This window comes from Rutidosis leptorrhynchoides, chromosome 8 (assembly GCF_046630445.1).
Source record: "Rutidosis leptorrhynchoides isolate AG116_Rl617_1_P2 chromosome 8, CSIRO_AGI_Rlap_v1, whole genome shotgun sequence".
Taxonomy (NCBI): Eukaryota; Viridiplantae; Streptophyta; class Magnoliopsida; order Asterales; family Asteraceae; genus Rutidosis; species Rutidosis leptorrhynchoides.
In genome coordinates, this window is record NC_092340.1 from 56,873,085 (window position 1) to 56,889,434 (window position 16,350).

At 34.1% G+C, this 16,350-nt stretch overlaps 2 protein-coding genes across 3 annotated transcripts; both read left to right on the forward strand.

Annotated features, from left to right (window-relative positions):
* The first annotated feature begins 740 nt into the window (after window positions 1-740).
* On the forward strand, window positions 741-6,860 carry LOC139864984 (two-component response regulator-like APRR7). Of its 2 annotated transcripts, XM_071853531.1 has the most exons (11): window positions 741-891; window positions 1,382-1,995; window positions 3,055-3,216; window positions 3,301-3,434; window positions 3,565-3,711; window positions 3,830-3,905; window positions 3,998-4,205; window positions 4,286-4,433; window positions 5,450-5,666; window positions 5,775-5,929; window positions 6,525-6,860. In XM_071853531.1, the coding sequence occupies exons 2-11, from the start codon at window positions 1,674-1,676 to the stop codon at window positions 6,630-6,632; spliced, it is 1,677 nt and encodes a 558-aa protein (XP_071709632.1). In that variant the 5' UTR covers window positions 741-891; window positions 1,382-1,673; the 3' UTR covers window positions 6,633-6,860. The 2 variants fall into 2 exon arrangements, with proteins under 2 accessions (XP_071709632.1, XP_071709631.1); XM_071853530.1 differs by having other exon boundaries at window positions 742-891; window positions 5,450-5,929.
* Window positions 6,861-10,419: 3,559 nt separating this feature from the next.
* LOC139864985 (probable serine/threonine-protein kinase PBL7) lies at window positions 10,420-14,570 on the forward strand. The gene is made up of 6 exons (XM_071853533.1): window positions 10,420-10,635; window positions 11,173-11,363; window positions 11,547-11,736; window positions 11,826-12,217; window positions 13,011-13,416; window positions 14,175-14,570. Exons 1-5 carry the CDS (start codon window positions 10,497-10,499, stop codon window positions 13,350-13,352), a joined length of 1,254 nt encoding a protein of 417 aa, XP_071709634.1. The 5' UTR covers window positions 10,420-10,496; the 3' UTR covers window positions 13,353-13,416; window positions 14,175-14,570.
* Window positions 14,571-16,350: the final 1,780 nt, after the last annotated feature.

Below are 16,350 nucleotides of genomic sequence, written 5' to 3' on the forward strand. Positions count from 1 at the left end.
ATAAAGAGAGTTGTTTACAGGAGAGAAAGTAGAGGGTAAAGGTGGAAACAATTGAACTATATGGGGACAACAGCCCTTTTTCACATTACTCAAACATCTCTCCAGCAGGACAAAATTAATAATAAGCTGGAAGTAAACAAGAAAAAAAACTTACCGAATAATCTTTGTATACTATTAAGTTCAAAAAGCCAAAAGTAAACAGGCCCTAATTGACCGAGTGAAAACCACCCCCTGAAATACACAAATTGACTGAGTGATCACTTTTGATGCTCTCATACTCAAGCGAGAAAGAATTGAGATGTGTGACACTATAATTCATGTCACATGTTTTTATAATCGTATCTTTTCTTTGTAATTTTTTTAATAAGATATATGAAAAAATCAACTAAAAGTCACGTTTCAATAATGACAACAGCTTGAAGTTCCGGGGGCTAACTTGCACAAGTTTCACAAAATTTTCCAATCAAGCGAAAGAAGATATTTTGTTGAGCTAAAACAACACGTGTCCTGCCACCATCCACGCCCCATATGATCTGCTCCGAATCCATCTAGACCGCTCCATTTCCTTCTTTTGATTTGGTCCAAGTCATCTAACATCCAGTCCACGTCGATCCTACGTGTATCCACCTAAACCAATACTTCGTCCATGTCATCTGACACGTCGGACCAACATAAAATCTTTTTTTCGCAGTCCTTTCAATTTATCTAATTTCAAGTATTCAGTCCCTCTGTTTTCTATGCCATTTCCTCTAATCAGATATTTTATTGCTCCAAACCTAACCGTTTATCTCGCTTAATCTTAAACATGCTTATTTTGTTCATAATTTTAGATCTGATTGATGTAGTTCACTAATTCATGTGGATTCGATTTGTATTCCCAAAGTTTACAAGGTAACTATCGTCTTAATCTTAGTAGATTATACTAATTGCTGTTTTTCCTTGTAGTAGTATATTTCATTCGACATTAAATTACGATTTTAAAATTAATAGTAGCTATTATTCAATTTAGTTAGCTAAATATGTCTGATTAACGCCGTTTACTGATCTAAATATAACTAAATTATGTATAGATTATGCTGAATGTAAAATTAATATCAAGTTCCTGTAAGATATGTATTGAGTGTGTGCAATTAGTTTACAATTAGTATATTTGAATTTAAATGTCAGTGGCAGCAAAGTAATTGCTAGTTTTTTAAGTCTTTTATGGCAAAAAAAAAATAAATAATTAACGTGTTATGCTATATTATTTTTATTTAGGAGAGCTTTTTTTTTTTTAATTCTGTTTTTTTATCCTTCCTATTTTATGTGAAATTGAATTCTTATGTGTTGAAATGACAGGTTAACGGTACAGCTAGCTAACGTGTTGTGTTGTTTGTGACAGGATTAAATCGTGAGTGTAGAAAGTTATCTGCAGGTAAAAAAAGGTTTTGGTATGTTGATTCAGTGGTAGTTGGTTTTGTCCACGATGTCGTTAGATTGATAACTTGATTATTGGGCACTGCTTATGTTTTAGGTCAAAAGGATCTGTATTTGATCTTTGAAGAGATTGGATACATAGATGTGGCTGCTATATGCTGCTAATTTTCTTAGATTAAGAAGGTTTGATGAGTTTTAAGATAGTTATAAACCATTCTCACTAATGTTTTTGAATATGATTAGCAGGAAGTGTTGGGATGGCTAGTAGGAGAGGAAGGGGAAAAGGGGTGGTTCAACAGGTGAACGATCAGGAAGATGTGAACAAGTTTGCGGATAACGGGCCAGGTTCAAAAGATTTGTCAAATGGTCGAGTTGATGTGAATAATGTGCAAAATGGTCAGAACCATACGGTAGTGCAAGGGAATGGTGCACCTCGTGGACCTCAACAACTGGCTCAAGGGTCACTGGTCCAGTGGGAGAAGTTTTTACATGTTAGGTCCATTAAGGTCATGTTGGTGGAAAATGATGATTGTACACGTCACATTGTCACTGCTTTACTTCGCAACTGTAACTATGAAGGTTAGCTGGTTGGCCTATATTTCGTAGAAACTTAATTCATTCGTCTGTGTCTTGTGCTTAATATTATATATCTCCTTTGGTTCCTATTATTAGTAAGGTTGTAAAAGTCACAAGTCAGGGACGAGTCGGTCAGGACCTTGGATGGAAGAGTCGGTCGAGTCGGGGACGGGATGGGTCGGGCATTGAGCAACGTCGACTTTTAGTAATACATAAATAAATTAAACATGGTATATATTACACATAAATATATTAAACATAAAACATAAATATTTCATACATAGATATATGACACAAAATCGAATTTCAAGAAGTATAAAATCTTTTACCTAACTTTTAATTTGACCGACCGACTTAGACCCGACTCGGACTCATGGTGCGTTTGATATAACTGAATGATTAAGCGCTGAACGATTCATAATAATTTGAATAATTCAAAGTTTTTGAATGGAGTTGCTTCTGAATGACAATAACCTGTCTGATAATCATTTTGAACGAATAATGTGAATGACATAAAATTACCTTATTGACCTTTGACATGAATAAAAACTACAATATAGTTGTTTTAATAAACGTTATTGATATGATATTATTTAAAAAGAATATTACATAAATTTAGGTTCTTAATGGTTAAGAGAGAATTTCAGCTTTGAATATTTCAACACTTAATGCTCAACATCATCTGTCATTCAGAAGTCAGAAACAAATGCGCTGAATGCTGAATAAACATTCTGCGCTGAACCATTCAATTAAAAGATAAACAAACCCTTCCTGACTTTGACCTGACTTTATAACGTTGACCGATTTTTAAGGTGTTTTTGAGCAAGTCGGGACGGGCTAGTCCCCTAATCGACGTGTCGGCCAACTCGGCCAACTTTTACAACAGTGATTATTAGTAAATGTGGTTGGTCACATTTTACTTTGTCACTGATCTTGATTCTTGCTTTTACCAAATACATGCGGGCATTCACAGCTTCAACCATTATTTCGATTTAGTTAGTATTGTTCTTTTATTGACTATCTAACACAGTTATTAATTTTTGAAATTTTCTTTTTTGATAGTTATTGAAGCAGCCAATGGATTCCATGCCTGGAAGATTCTGGAAAATCTCTCGAATCACATTGACATTGTATTAACTGAAGTAGCCATGCCATCTTTTTCAGGAATCACTCTTTTATGCAAGATAATGAGCCACAAGACACGCAAGAATGTTCCTGTGATTAGTGAGTACCTTAAATTATTTTTACGTCTTGCAAAGGCTTAACAAATTGACGGTATTAACCCTCTTACTCTGAGATTGTGTGCAGTGATGTCTTCACATGATTCAATGGGTTTAGTATTTAAATGTTTATCAAGAGGTGCAGTAGACTTTTTAGTCAAACCTATCCGCAAAAATGAGCTTAAAAACCTTTGGCAGCATGTCTGGAGGAGGTGTCACAGTGTAAGTCATTTGTTTATTTTTCTAATTTTGAACTTGTAAAGTCATGTTGGATAATGTTACCATTTTGTTGTTTACTGTTGATATTGATTGAATTGAATAATAGATAATAGATATATTTTAACTATATCAGTCTAGTGGTAGTGGGAGCGAAAGTGGCCCACATGTCCAAAAGTCCGTGAACTCAAAAAGCAATATAGGGTACGATAACAGTGACAACAAAGACGGGGATGACAATTCAAGCACCGATGGTGGTAGCGATGATGGTAGTGGAACTCAGGTACTCACGGAATTGTTTTCTTAACTGACTTTAAAAAAAAATTGTTTTTTTAACATTTATATTGGCTTCTACATATGTTTCTCTTTCATTTGTTGAATGATTAAACCATGAAATGCAGAGTTCTTGGACAAAACAACCTGTTGAATGTGTGAGTCCAGAAGCAGATCAAATAGCTGAGAATCCAGAAGATCCTCGTATGGATATTCGGATACGTTTAAATCTCACTTTTTGAAATCTTCATTTTTCTTTTTTGTCTAATTTTCATGACAAATCTTTTGTTTTTCAGATAATGTTGGAAGGGGTGTACAAATTGAGGGTGAACAAGGAGAACCTGAAAGAACTGTGGATGCAAATATGAAGGTTATCGATGGTTCATATGGAATAATAGTTGGTGAAGTTGGCTTAAAGAGGCCCCGGGCAAATGAAGTTGATGGTTTGGAAGTTCAAAATGGGTACAATATTTTGAGACATTCGGAGCTTTCGGCCTTTACGAGGTTTGAATTTTGTAGTTTAGTAAGATGTTTTTTGTCTAATGAATATAATGCTTGGAAGTAAGCTGTTGAATACCCTGCAGGTACAAAATGAACTCAAATGATGTGAAGGTTGCACCTGGAATCACTGGTTGCCATTCTCAACCTAAAATTAGATCTAATGTTGTGAAAGAAGATTTCGAACGTAACGCGCATTCAGATGGATATCTTATTTATAAAGGCTCAAGTGAGGTCGGTCATTTGACAACCAAATATTATATCACCCTCGATCCAAAATGTCAAAGTGACATGAACCGGATCTTATGGTTATAATATGTTTGTATCCGTTTGAGGTGGCAAGATGAGTTGGTTGGGTAACGACTCACAATGGGCCATCTTTTAGTTATATAAGTTTGCCTCCAAAAACACTTTATTGCCAAATTTGTTAACTTTTTAATAATACCTGGCAAACGGGTTAGGTTGGGTAGGGTTGGGTAATAGGTCAAAACGGTTTTGGGTTGAAATGGGTCATGAGTCAAACGGGTAAAAATTATATACAGATCTGAACGGGTCAGGTTGGGTCGGTTTGGGTAACAGGTCGAAACGGGTAATGGGTCAAATGGGTCAAATAGGACCAAATATGTCGTATACTTTTACATTTGATTTTTTACATTTAGTATCATGTTTTAGTTATTATTAATATTTATTATTATATATTATATATACAAGAAAAATATTAATATACATAATAATTGATATAACCATTGATGCTTTCATAAATGATTGACAGATGAATCTTGTTATGCTCAACCCATTTGACCCATTCACAAGACCCACTAGACCTGTCTCTATTTATTGAACTTCAGGATTTGATACCCATTTGACTCGTTCTTTTATATATTGTACAAGACCCAATACGTTGAAGAAAAACTCATTGGACCTTTTCTTAAATTTGGTTTACATTGCCAAGCCTATTCTTTTTTAAGACCTAATTGACCCGAAAGCTTGACCCATTTGACCCAAATTTGAGGGTATGGGTCTCAATTGCCAAGTATACTTTTTTTTATCAATGGACTGTGCATAAATTATGATTATCCTTAAATGAAGCGTCTAAGAAAGTTCTATGCATAAAATGACACTTATTATGACATTCTTTTCGTTTGACCCTTTCCATCTTTAGTGCTGTCTTTGTTTGATCCATAAGACCTCCTTTAGCACTCATCATCTACTATGAACTTACAAAAGCTTAACATTGATACTGTTTTCAGCAAGTCATACCTAGTAAAGTTGATGACATCACACCTGCCAGTATGCCGCATCAAGAGCTTCACGTTCAACATATTCATCATCACCACCATGTCCATCATTACCATAACATAGATATTGAGCAACCATCATCCAATGAAGATGATTGTGGGTTAAATAATTTAGCTGCAGATGCTACACATTGTGGCTCATCCAATATCATGGGTCGCCATGTTGAAGGTAACCTTAAAAATTACAGTATGAACAAAAGTACCTCAGGCAGCAAACATGCAAGTAACGTGCAGAATGCGAGTAACACTAATGTGAATTGTGAAGTTCAAAATGTAGAAAGTAATGTTGATGTAAACGCGAAAAGTGGAAACGGTGATGCCGGCGGTAGCGGTAGCGGAAATGGAACCGATCACAATCACAAATCTGCACTGAGAGAAGCGGCCTTGATTAAGTTCCGCCAAAAGAGAGAAGTACGATGCTTCCAGAAGAAGGTGACTTGCTAATAACCTAAATCTGTTTCAAACTACTCGTATTGTACTCATAGGCTAGAAACTACATAGGGCGGGGGGCACCTGCCCCCAATGGATTTGAAATTTTCAGGCTTAAAATTTGATTTTGCCCCTAAAAGCCTCCAGATTTTGCCCCAAACCAAAAGCTCATGACCCAAAAAGTTGTATTCTCATGGAAGAATGGAAGAATTTTTTTTTACAGTGAATGTGAAACTTTTTAAAAAATTTCGCCCCCGGTGAAAAAAATTTCTGGTTCCGCCACTGATATTTGTACTATCAGTCAAATTTATAACTATGCTTCCATACTCGTTAGTGAAAGAATTTTAGTGGACCATAATCAGTAACCTAAAACAATGAACTAAAAGTTCGCCAAACAAAGAATGTTGCATTTGTTCTTCAGACATTTCATTAAGGAAATGGTTATAGTTATTTTAGGATGGAGCGAGTATGATATGTGGTGCTATCTGCTTTTTTTCCATGCATTATTTCATTGTTAATTTGGTAGAAGCTTTTCCTGTCTCTAATTTTTAAGAATATGAAAGAAAAACATGTAGCATTAAATCAATTCCTTGGCCAGGTGCGATATCAGAACAGAAAGAAACTGGCAGAACAAAGGCCGCGTGTGAAAGGACAGTTTGTGAAGGGAACAGGTTGTGACAGTTCATCTAATGCTGCAGATGGCTGATATAGCATTCGCGAAAGCTGTGTATGCAAGTTTTTGTACAGGATGACTCAGGCTCGGGTTGGTTGGTTGGTTGGTGTTTATACTTTGTATGATGTGAAGATTTTGAGTACTTGGAAAACCATATTCATTTAGTATAACTACGACAATAACATATTAACATTTTATAATTATTTTTTTGTGAAAAAGATTAACATCTTATAAGTTGGTTTGCATGGCTTTTTGGTAGAATGTTTAGATGTTTCATGTACAAGTTAGTATAAAGAGTGGGTATCTGTTGGACTTTTGATAATGTAAACTCTTTGTTTTCTTTTCAACCGTTTTTTTTTTTTTTTTTTTTTTTTTTTTTTTTTTTTTTTTTTGTATCCCTAACTATATTTTTCTTTAAAAAAACACTAATATAATGATTGTATGGAATATCCTTGTTTCCATGCTAAACTGATGCTTTATTTTTGTTGCAATTAATATAAGGATTGGCTTTAAAAAAAAATAGTGTGCATTAATTAATAGATTCTATGATACTGATGCTCACGAAGGAGATGGGTGATCTAAAAAACTTCAGCAACAGTCAATCTAGTGTTCATAACTTGACGGAGACACCGTAGGTTGTTTCTTAGCACTCCATGAAACAAGATTACAACCAAGAAAAATAGATTAGCCATAAGGTGAACGCCGTGTTTCAATACAATGAGCTCAATCCGCATCGGAATACCCAAGAAGAAGTGGCGGCGGAGAATGCGTGAAGTTAAGTCCAAACATAATCGTCCCTTTAACATATCGAAAAATACGCTTCACATCATCAAAGGGGCTTGTAGAAACTGTCTAACCTGATTGACGGCATATGAGATGTCGGGGCGAGTAATGGTTAAATATTGCAACGCTCCGAAAAGAGAACGATAAAGCGTATGATCATCAAACAGAATACTTTTAGATGTGATAACCTCAAAAGTTGCCAATGGAGTGGCAATCGGTTTAGATTCTAGCATCTTGGCATGAGTTAAAATATCGTGTGCATATTTTGTATGACTAAGAAACATCTTGAATCCGTGTAGGTAACCGAAAAGAGAACGATAAAGCGTATGATCATCAAACAGAATATCTTTAGATGTGATAACCTCAAAAGTTGCCAATGGAGTGGCAATCGGTTTAGATTCTAGCATCTTGGCATGAGTTAAAATATCGTGTGCATATTTTGTATGACTAAGAAACATCTTGAATCCATGTAGGTAACTTCAAGGCCAAGAAAAATAGCTAAGACGTCTGAGATCTTTAATGGCAAGTTGTTGGCATCGAATATTCCCATTTGTCACGCACGCACGCGCTTTTCGGGCTAAAACCCGAACCACATTACAGTGATCCAAACCTTAAATCATCACGAGGGCCAGGTGGGTCGGACCTGGGTACTGAATACGGGTTGGTAAGACCTCTCCAGGGCAATCCGAATTTCAGGAAATAAATCTCACGGATATTTTTAAGGGGAGGGAATCGAACTTGAAAGTTGAGACCTCCCCACCCCATCCCAATACACAAGTGTAAAGGGGTGAACCACTGAACCACTAGGGTGGATTCAATATGTTGACTGTTTATAAACGTATTTTTTTTTATTTGGCAGGTAGACACTAGCCCTGTGTTATGCAACCATAGGCGCTTACTTGGCTAGACTCTGTTTCCGACCCTTAAAGAGTGTCAGGCATGACCTTCATAGAAATTGAACTTGCGCCTTGTAATTCCCAAACTTGACATTCCACTCGGTAAGGCTCAAAGACATTTGCGAGCTTGGGTATCGTTGAGCTACCGACCCTTAAAACTTGTATACTCGTAAAATTCATATGTTGGCCATATTAGCAGTATGTTGATAAAAAATATCAATATGCACATTTAAATATCGATAAATGTATTTTTGCCGTATTTGAAATATTAATTAATATTAATATGTTGACTATTTTATGTGTATATTTGGCAATTGAGACTCATACTCTTAAATTTGGGTCAAATGGGTCAAGCTTTCGGGTCAATTGGGTCTTAAAAAAATTAAGCATACAATGTAAACCAAAACTTAGAAAAAGTTCGAATGAGTTTTTCCTCAACCTATTGGCTCTTATACAAAATATAAAAGAACGCATCAAATGAGTATCACATCCTAAAGTTCAATAAATAGAGACAGGTCTAATGAGTATTGTGAATGGGTCAAATGGGTCGAACATAACAAATTCTATCCATCAATTATTTATGAAAGCATTAATGGTTATATCAATTATTTTGTATATTAATATACTATTATAATTATATATATAATCATAAAAATATTAATAACTACATTAATATAATAAATGTAAAAAATCAAATGCAAGAGTATATGACCCGTTTGACGTATTTGACCCATTTGATCCATTATCCAATTCACGCGTTACTTAAATTGACTCAACCTGACTCGTTTGGATCCGTTTAAATTTTTTACCCATTTGACCCATGACCTATTTTAATCCAAAACCGTTTTAACCTGTTGTTCAAACCGACCCTTATATTTATGTGACACCCATTGATTTTGTAACACGAGGACGTAATCAACGTTTGGTAAAGGTGCCGACATGTGTCACCCAAATGTCACACTACTACACAGATCATATAATTTGGTCAAACTCAATCATATAGAATTTGACGTTTTAAGAAATAATAATAATAATTAATAATAATAGTAATAATAATAATAATAATAATAATAATAATTACTTGTATTAATTGGATGATTAGGATTATCTTTGTAACTGTTAACATATGTTAACAAGCCAGTTATCTACACAATAAAACTTGATACGAGATTTTTTTTTTTTTTTTTTAAATCAGAGCTATAAAATTACAAATATAAAAATCATAAAATCACTTATTCTCTTATTCACAAGACCCGATTTGAATCCTTTCCCTTATTAAATATAGGGAGTATATAAATTGATTGGACAACGTAGGACCTAATATTTCCTTTCGGTTTTTGAAAAAACAAATAATAATAAATGTCCAATTTATCAGGGGGAATGTAGTACAAGCTTTGACATACACTCGAACATTTACGATAACATTTAACATAATTAATTTTGTACATATAAAAAGATAGAGGATCTACAAATGTTAAATTTGGTTAAAAGGTATCTGATTTATTTATTATATAGTTACAAACAATGTATAACTGTAGTATTTTTTTTATAAACTGTAGTAGTGTTGTATTATTGCTTTTCAAAAAAAAAAAAAAAAAATAGCGTTGTATTATTTTGCAATAATATATTATGTATATATTTTTGGTGTATATATGTAGTCATTAGAAAATTAAAAAAAGATTAAAATTAAGTTTTTCATCATACGAGTACTAATTTTTTCTTATAAACATTAGTGTAAGTTGAATACATAAATCTACAAATTAAGGACTTCCATCATAAAAGAATTGAGTATTGTGACCCCTTAAAAGTGTTTTAATTTGTAATAACCTTTTAATCTGATTAACATATAAACATATTTTCTGTATAAATATAAATTAACATTAACATTAAACATCAATCATATATTAACATATTTTGTTAAAGATTGGATGTATAAATAACGTTTGGTATCCATTAATTTACTTTCTCGTATAAATTATTTTGATTTATTGCTTTATTTCGAGTATTTAAAAAACAACCACCACTATTACTGTATTACAGAATCCAATAATTTTTTAAGGTTGTATAGTTATACATTTCAACACATCATCATCATCATCATCATCATCATCATCATCATCATCATCATAATATATAGCTTACCCTTAAAATCGCGCTGTATCTATATGTGTAAGTATATCTTATAGTTTTACATCTGTCTGAAAAAAGGGGAGAGAAAATGAAATGGTTTCCTTGCTCTGGCTCTGGAACATCATCTTCCTCGTCATCAGCATCAAAATCAAAATCAAAATCAAAATATAATAAAAATAAAAAGAAAATAAAGAAGAATTATTCGCACGATCCGATTAAAACTTCAGGTCTCTTCCAAATCAATCAATCAATCAATCATTTTATTATATTACTATTATTTATTTATTCATATACCGAGTGATTTGTTATTTATTCCTGCTATTTTTTTCGGTATCTCAATTTTTTATCAGGTTTTCTAAGATTAGGTTATTATAAAGCGTACTTATTCTATTATTAATCGTGGATTCAATTGATGCTCTGATTATGTCAAAAGCAATCAATTTGTGTGATCCTTTTATTTCCATTATTTTGTGTGATCCTCCATCATTATTATAACTTTATAATTATAATAGTAATAGTAATAATAATGAAATGATGATAATGATTGTGGCAATAGTTCATAGGATTAATTAAAAGCACACCTTACAACTGGCTAATAAACTTTTTGCCTTCAAATGGATATTTGATATGCTGATTTGAACTTATGATGAAATTATTAGCTTTAGGTTCATGTAGAAATGTAATAAATGTATGTATTGTTTAGTTTTGGTGTATCTTTACTGCATTTTTTTATATTGTTTGTTGCTTACATAAGTATGTTTTAGAGAGTGTTAGGTCAAATCCATTATTCAAAGCTAAAGAAGTGGTCAACAATGGGGGATCAGACCATCTTGCTGCCCAAACATTTACGTTTCGTGAATTGGCGGCCGCTACTAAAAATTTTAGGGGTGATTGTCTTCTTGGAGAAGGAGGCTTTGGCAGAGTGTATAAAGGCCGGCTCGATAGTTCCAATCAGGTTAGTTCACTTTTCTTTCACTCAGTTTATCAAATGCAAAAAGAAAATAAATGAGTAATAGTTACATTTACATTCATCTTTATAAGCTTTATAATTTGAAAATTTGAAAATTATTGCCAGTAACAAGATCATTTGAAAAGATGGAAATGCGATTACTTAATTTATAGTTGGTTATCGGTTTAGATTGTAGCCATCAAGCAACTGGACCGCAGTGGACTGCAAGGAAATCGAGAATTCTTAGTAGAAGTTTTGATGTTGGGTTTACTTCACCACCCAAATCTCGTTAACTTGATTGGCTATTGTGCTGATGGAGATCAAAGATTATTAGTTTATGAATACATGCCTCTCGGATCTTTAGATGACCATCTTCACGGTACAATAGATATTATTATATTTCCTAATAATGTTATAATTATTATTTAGATTTAGTTTGGAATTAAATGCATTTATTTTGTTCTGTAGACCCATCGCCCGGTAAGAAACGACTTGATTGGAATACGAGAATGAAAATTGCTGCTGGAGCTGCAAAAGGGCTGGAGTATTTACATGATAAAGCAAGTCCACCTGTAATATATCGTGATTTAAAATGCTCAAACATATTACTCGGTGAAACATATAATCCAAAGCTATCTGATTTTGGGTTAGCCAAAGTTGGGCCTGTTGGGGATAATACTCATGTTTCTACACGGGTCATGGGTACATACGGTTACTGTGCACCAGAGTACGCCATGACCGGTCAGTTAACTTTAAAATCAGATGTCTATAGCTTCGGTGTCGTTCTTTTGGAAATCATCACTGGCAGAAAAGCAATAGATAATTCCAAAACTGGCGGGGAGCAGAATTTGGTTGCATGGGTAAGCCATTTTCATTTATTTTGGTTTTTTTTTTGCGCCGGTGGTCCCTCGTTTATACATTATTTTGCATGTCGCGTTCCTGTCATTGTTTTTTAGCTCCTGTGGTCCTTTAAATTTTACAAATGTTACCTTGGTGGTACCTCCGTCTATTATCCGTTAAAAATGTCAATTAGGGCTATGTTTGGCGACGAGCTTATTGGAGCTTTTTGAAGCTTTTAGCTTTTAGCTCTCATGAAAAAGCTTATATTTAATAAAAAGCTTTGTTTGGTTAGAGAAACTTAAATTTTTTAGACACGAGGAAAAAGCTAAAAGCTAAAAGCTTACTAGAAGTAGCGTGTAGCTTTTAGCTTAATTTTTTTTTGTCATTTTACTCTTTATTTAACAGATTCAACTATTCTTCTAAACATTAAAATATATTTAAAAGTTAAAAACTACCAGCTATCAGCTAAAAGCTACCGGCTAAAAGCTAAAAACTACCAGCTACTAGCTAGTTTCGCCAAACATACCCTAAGTGCCATCACCTGATGTCGTTTAAGATGAACTAAACGACGTCACTTGTTAATCACGTGATGACACTTAACGGACAGTTTTTAACGGAAAATAGACGGTGGGACCACCAAGGTAATATTTGTAAAATTAAGGGACCACCAGAGTTAAAAAAAATGACAGGGACGCGGCATGCAAAATAATGTATAAACTAGGGACCACCGGTGCAAAAAAATCCTTATTTTGATTATATTTGTTAACTGTGAATCTATGTTTAAAGTATTGATTTGTGATTAAATGGTATCAGGCAAGGCCTTTGTTTAAAGATAGGAGAAAGTTCAGTCAAATAGCAGATCCAGTACTGCAAGGTCAGTATCCGTCAAGGGGCTTGTATCAGGCTCTTGCGGTTGCAGCCATGTGTGTGCAGGAACAACCGAACATGCGTCCGGTTATAGCCGATGTTGTTACAGCTTTGACTTACCTTGCATCACAAAAGTATGACCCTGAAATTCATCCGATCCAAAACCCTAGATGGTCACCTTCGACTCCTCCTAGATCAAGACGTGATAATGACAAGATGCAAAATGGTAGTAGTGGTAGCGGCAGTTGTAGTGGATCTGAGAAAAATTACACCAAAAGATTTTTCTGATATTCATATTTGTGTGCTGTCTTTTGTTCCTGATGTCTGTCCTTGGATCATCATATGTATTGAGGTACGGCTTCAAATGTCTTCTAAAAGTAAATTGTGAGGTGGCATAATGGGTGGGTCGTAATCGTTCATATGTAATACGGCTGTACGGGTCGGGCGGGATTGGGTTGAACCACAAATAACTTTTTGTCCATTTTTTGTAAACTAATGTGTCAACTATAATTTCAAAAGCTTTTCTGAAGAGGTTAATACTATGATAATCTAGATATATATTTTTTGCTAAAGCGATTCAGAAGCTTATGAGTATCGAAGATACACTTTGAAAGACCTGATTCACTTCTTTTTAACAAACCTTTTTTTTTTTTTTTTTAATTTAATATCTCTGTTTAATTCTCGTACTCCGATTAATTCTCGATTACTCATTTTTAAGAGCAGTCCGTTCTGATTTTCCAAAATCGGTTTAATTAATCGGTCAACGTCGATTGATGAGTCAAAATCGAATTTGGTAATCAAAGTCGATCAAAGTCACATTTGGTCAACATTCTAACATGAATATAAATTAGAACTTTAGAGTTTTTGAACAAAATGAACAATTTTAGACAATTATGTTAAAGTTTATGTTTATGACTTTCTTCTATATTTACATATATAATTTTTGAAATCAAATATACATTTGTATAATGTACAATCCGACTAATCCCGAATTGTGAATTACTTCTTCCAAAGTCTCGACCGATTAATCCCCGAATAACGAATTTTGCAACCTTGGTTGCACCCAATCAACCACCCATATTATGTAACATATTATTTACTTGAAAACAGGTTTCTGGTAGTATAGGTACAAGCCGGAAGAACTAGCAAATCCACTATCCTTTTTTCGTGTTTGGTCTCAAAGGTGGCTTATATGTGAGGTTTTGGTTGTTTATGAGTAGATGCAGTTGGGTATCTGTTTGTAGTTATTAACTTATGCTTCTTGTATCTGTTTATGTTGTAGTCATGGTCAGTCTTTTATGATCCCTAGTCACCCCTTTATTAGATTGTTGTACTTTGAGCCCTATTTTATGGATCATGTTGTTGTACAGATATAACTTTCACATATATGTTTACAGAGAAGATTGTTATTTAGAAACCCTTGTACAATAGGGCAGATCAGAGTCCCACTACTTTGTACAAATTATATATAAATTATTAAACATATGTTCATCTATTTAATCGTATCAATCGTTGCTTATTTTTGTTTAATGCAATATGCTAACTAAGATGAATCATCACTTACCAATGTGGACTTACAACCTCTTCTTAATTGATGAGCTCCTCTCATACTGCGACGTTGTAGGATATTTCATATTTGAAGCTTGAACTCACAACCATTTAATTGATGAGCTCCTTACATATTGCTATGTTGTAGGCCCCATGGTCCTAAAAGTATTCTCATAGTTACTTATTTCAAGTAAGAAATGAAGTGAACAACTTTTTTTTTTTAAATAGTTTGTGAGTTCGTGTTAATACACTTCAAAGATTTTAGAAGTGATGTCATTTTTTCTTACAACTGTATTTCAGCGTATGTAAATTGATTTAAGAACGAAATGTGTCGAAACTTGTTAAGAGTACCGCTCGTCCTACCATATACATCCAAACTACTCGTAAAAAAGAACTCCCTCGCAACATTTACAACCAAGCGAATCATCAAGTCATGCATCACGTATATATTTGTATCATATTCATTAATTGGAGGAAGTAGTTAAAAAAGGACCTTAAACATAGATCTTCAAAATATTTTCATCCCAGGCTCTCCATTGTGTCACTGTCCTTGGGTTCGGACAGAAAACATTTTGCCATCCACAGTATGATTAGCTTATCCTTAAAGAAGTGGGTTTTTTGGATATAAAGTTCAATAAGCAAACATTACCTTCAAATCTCTGGGAAGATCAAGGCAACTCAGCTTGAGAACCGGAATAATGCTACTTTAATCCTCAATATCCCACATTTCTGTTGCCAAATGATTCTTCCATTCACCTTCAGTTGTTCCTTTTTCCTTCAACACTCTCCCAATTGTTATCAACGCTAAGGGTTATCCCTCACACTTGCGAACGATCAATTTAGCAAGACGGATGTCTGTTAAAATTTTACTTGTTCATGGCAGATCTTGCCAACAAAGAAATAGATATCTTCTAGCAGAATACCGATGATAGAACCAACACTATACACATTTTTTTTTTTTTACCCTTTTATGGTGTTACCTTTCTCATTTTCACGCATAAACAACCTATTCCTTCGCTTATTGGGGAAAGTGAGCAAAGGTTAGTAATAGTGTGAAAAAATTTATTCGTGATCTACATTAATAGAGAAAACAAGCCAAAATGTAGAAGAAAACAAAAGGCCAAAATATGCTCAGGTCGACGGCCTAATATACATAGCCGGCGTCTAGACTGAAATCAGATAGAATTCATAATTAAAGTCAATATGGAAGGAAAGTTCTCACGCAAAGACTCAGGAGGGCGGTTGGAAGGCTCAAGACGGCGGCTTCCCTAAATATGGAAGAAATTCACATATTTAAATAATTAAGGAAAGAAATCCAAGAAATATATGAAGTCGATGGCCTAAAAGTCAACACCACCGGCAGAGCGTTCCAGCTGCGATACAGAAGATATTTTCCTTATGTCAAGCCGGCGACCAGAAGTCTAGAGATTATGGCCTCAGTTACACCGACCTATGAGGCCGGCGGCCTAAAATGCCAGGCCGGCAACCGAAGTCTTCCTATATATAGAGGGCTCCGGTTTGCGAATTCATATAGTTGGTCTTCACAATTTAGTTTAGGTTAAAGTTATATTCGTTTCTTTTTACAGGTTTTAACATTCAAATTACTAATTCAGTTTACTTTCAAGTATTTGCATTTCATTATTTCAAGTTATTTTCCAAGCCAAGAACAATTGTAATACTTTTAATTCATGTTATTGAAGCTTTTTGCAATTTACTATTTCTGCATTCGTCTTTTATT

What these genes read in the sequence shown, in the direction of transcription:
- LOC139864984 (XM_071853530.1), top strand. Translation starts at nt 1,674, where the DNA reads ATGGCTAGTAGGAGAGGAAGGGGAAAAGGGGTGGTTCAACAGGTGAAC. An exon ending in CAAGAATGTTCCTGTGATTA is followed by an intron (nt 3,217 to 3,300) that starts GTGAGTACCTTA and finishes GATTGTGTGCAG; the next exon opens with TGATGTCTTCACATGATTCA. An exon ending in TTTATAAAGGCTCAAGTGAG is followed by an intron (nt 4,434 to 5,449) that starts GTCGGTCATTTG and finishes TACTGTTTTCAG; the next exon opens with CAAGTCATACCTAGTAAAGT.
- LOC139864985 (XM_071853533.1), top strand. Translation starts at nt 10,497, where the DNA reads ATGAAATGGTTTCCTTGCTCTGGCTCTGGAACATCATCTTCCTCGTCA. An exon ending in GGCTCGATAGTTCCAATCAG is followed by an intron (nt 11,364 to 11,546) that starts GTTAGTTCACTT and finishes TTATCGGTTTAG; the next exon opens with ATTGTAGCCATCAAGCAACT. An exon ending in AGCAGAATTTGGTTGCATGG is followed by an intron (nt 12,218 to 13,010) that starts GTAAGCCATTTT and finishes AAATGGTATCAG; the next exon opens with GCAAGGCCTTTGTTTAAAGA.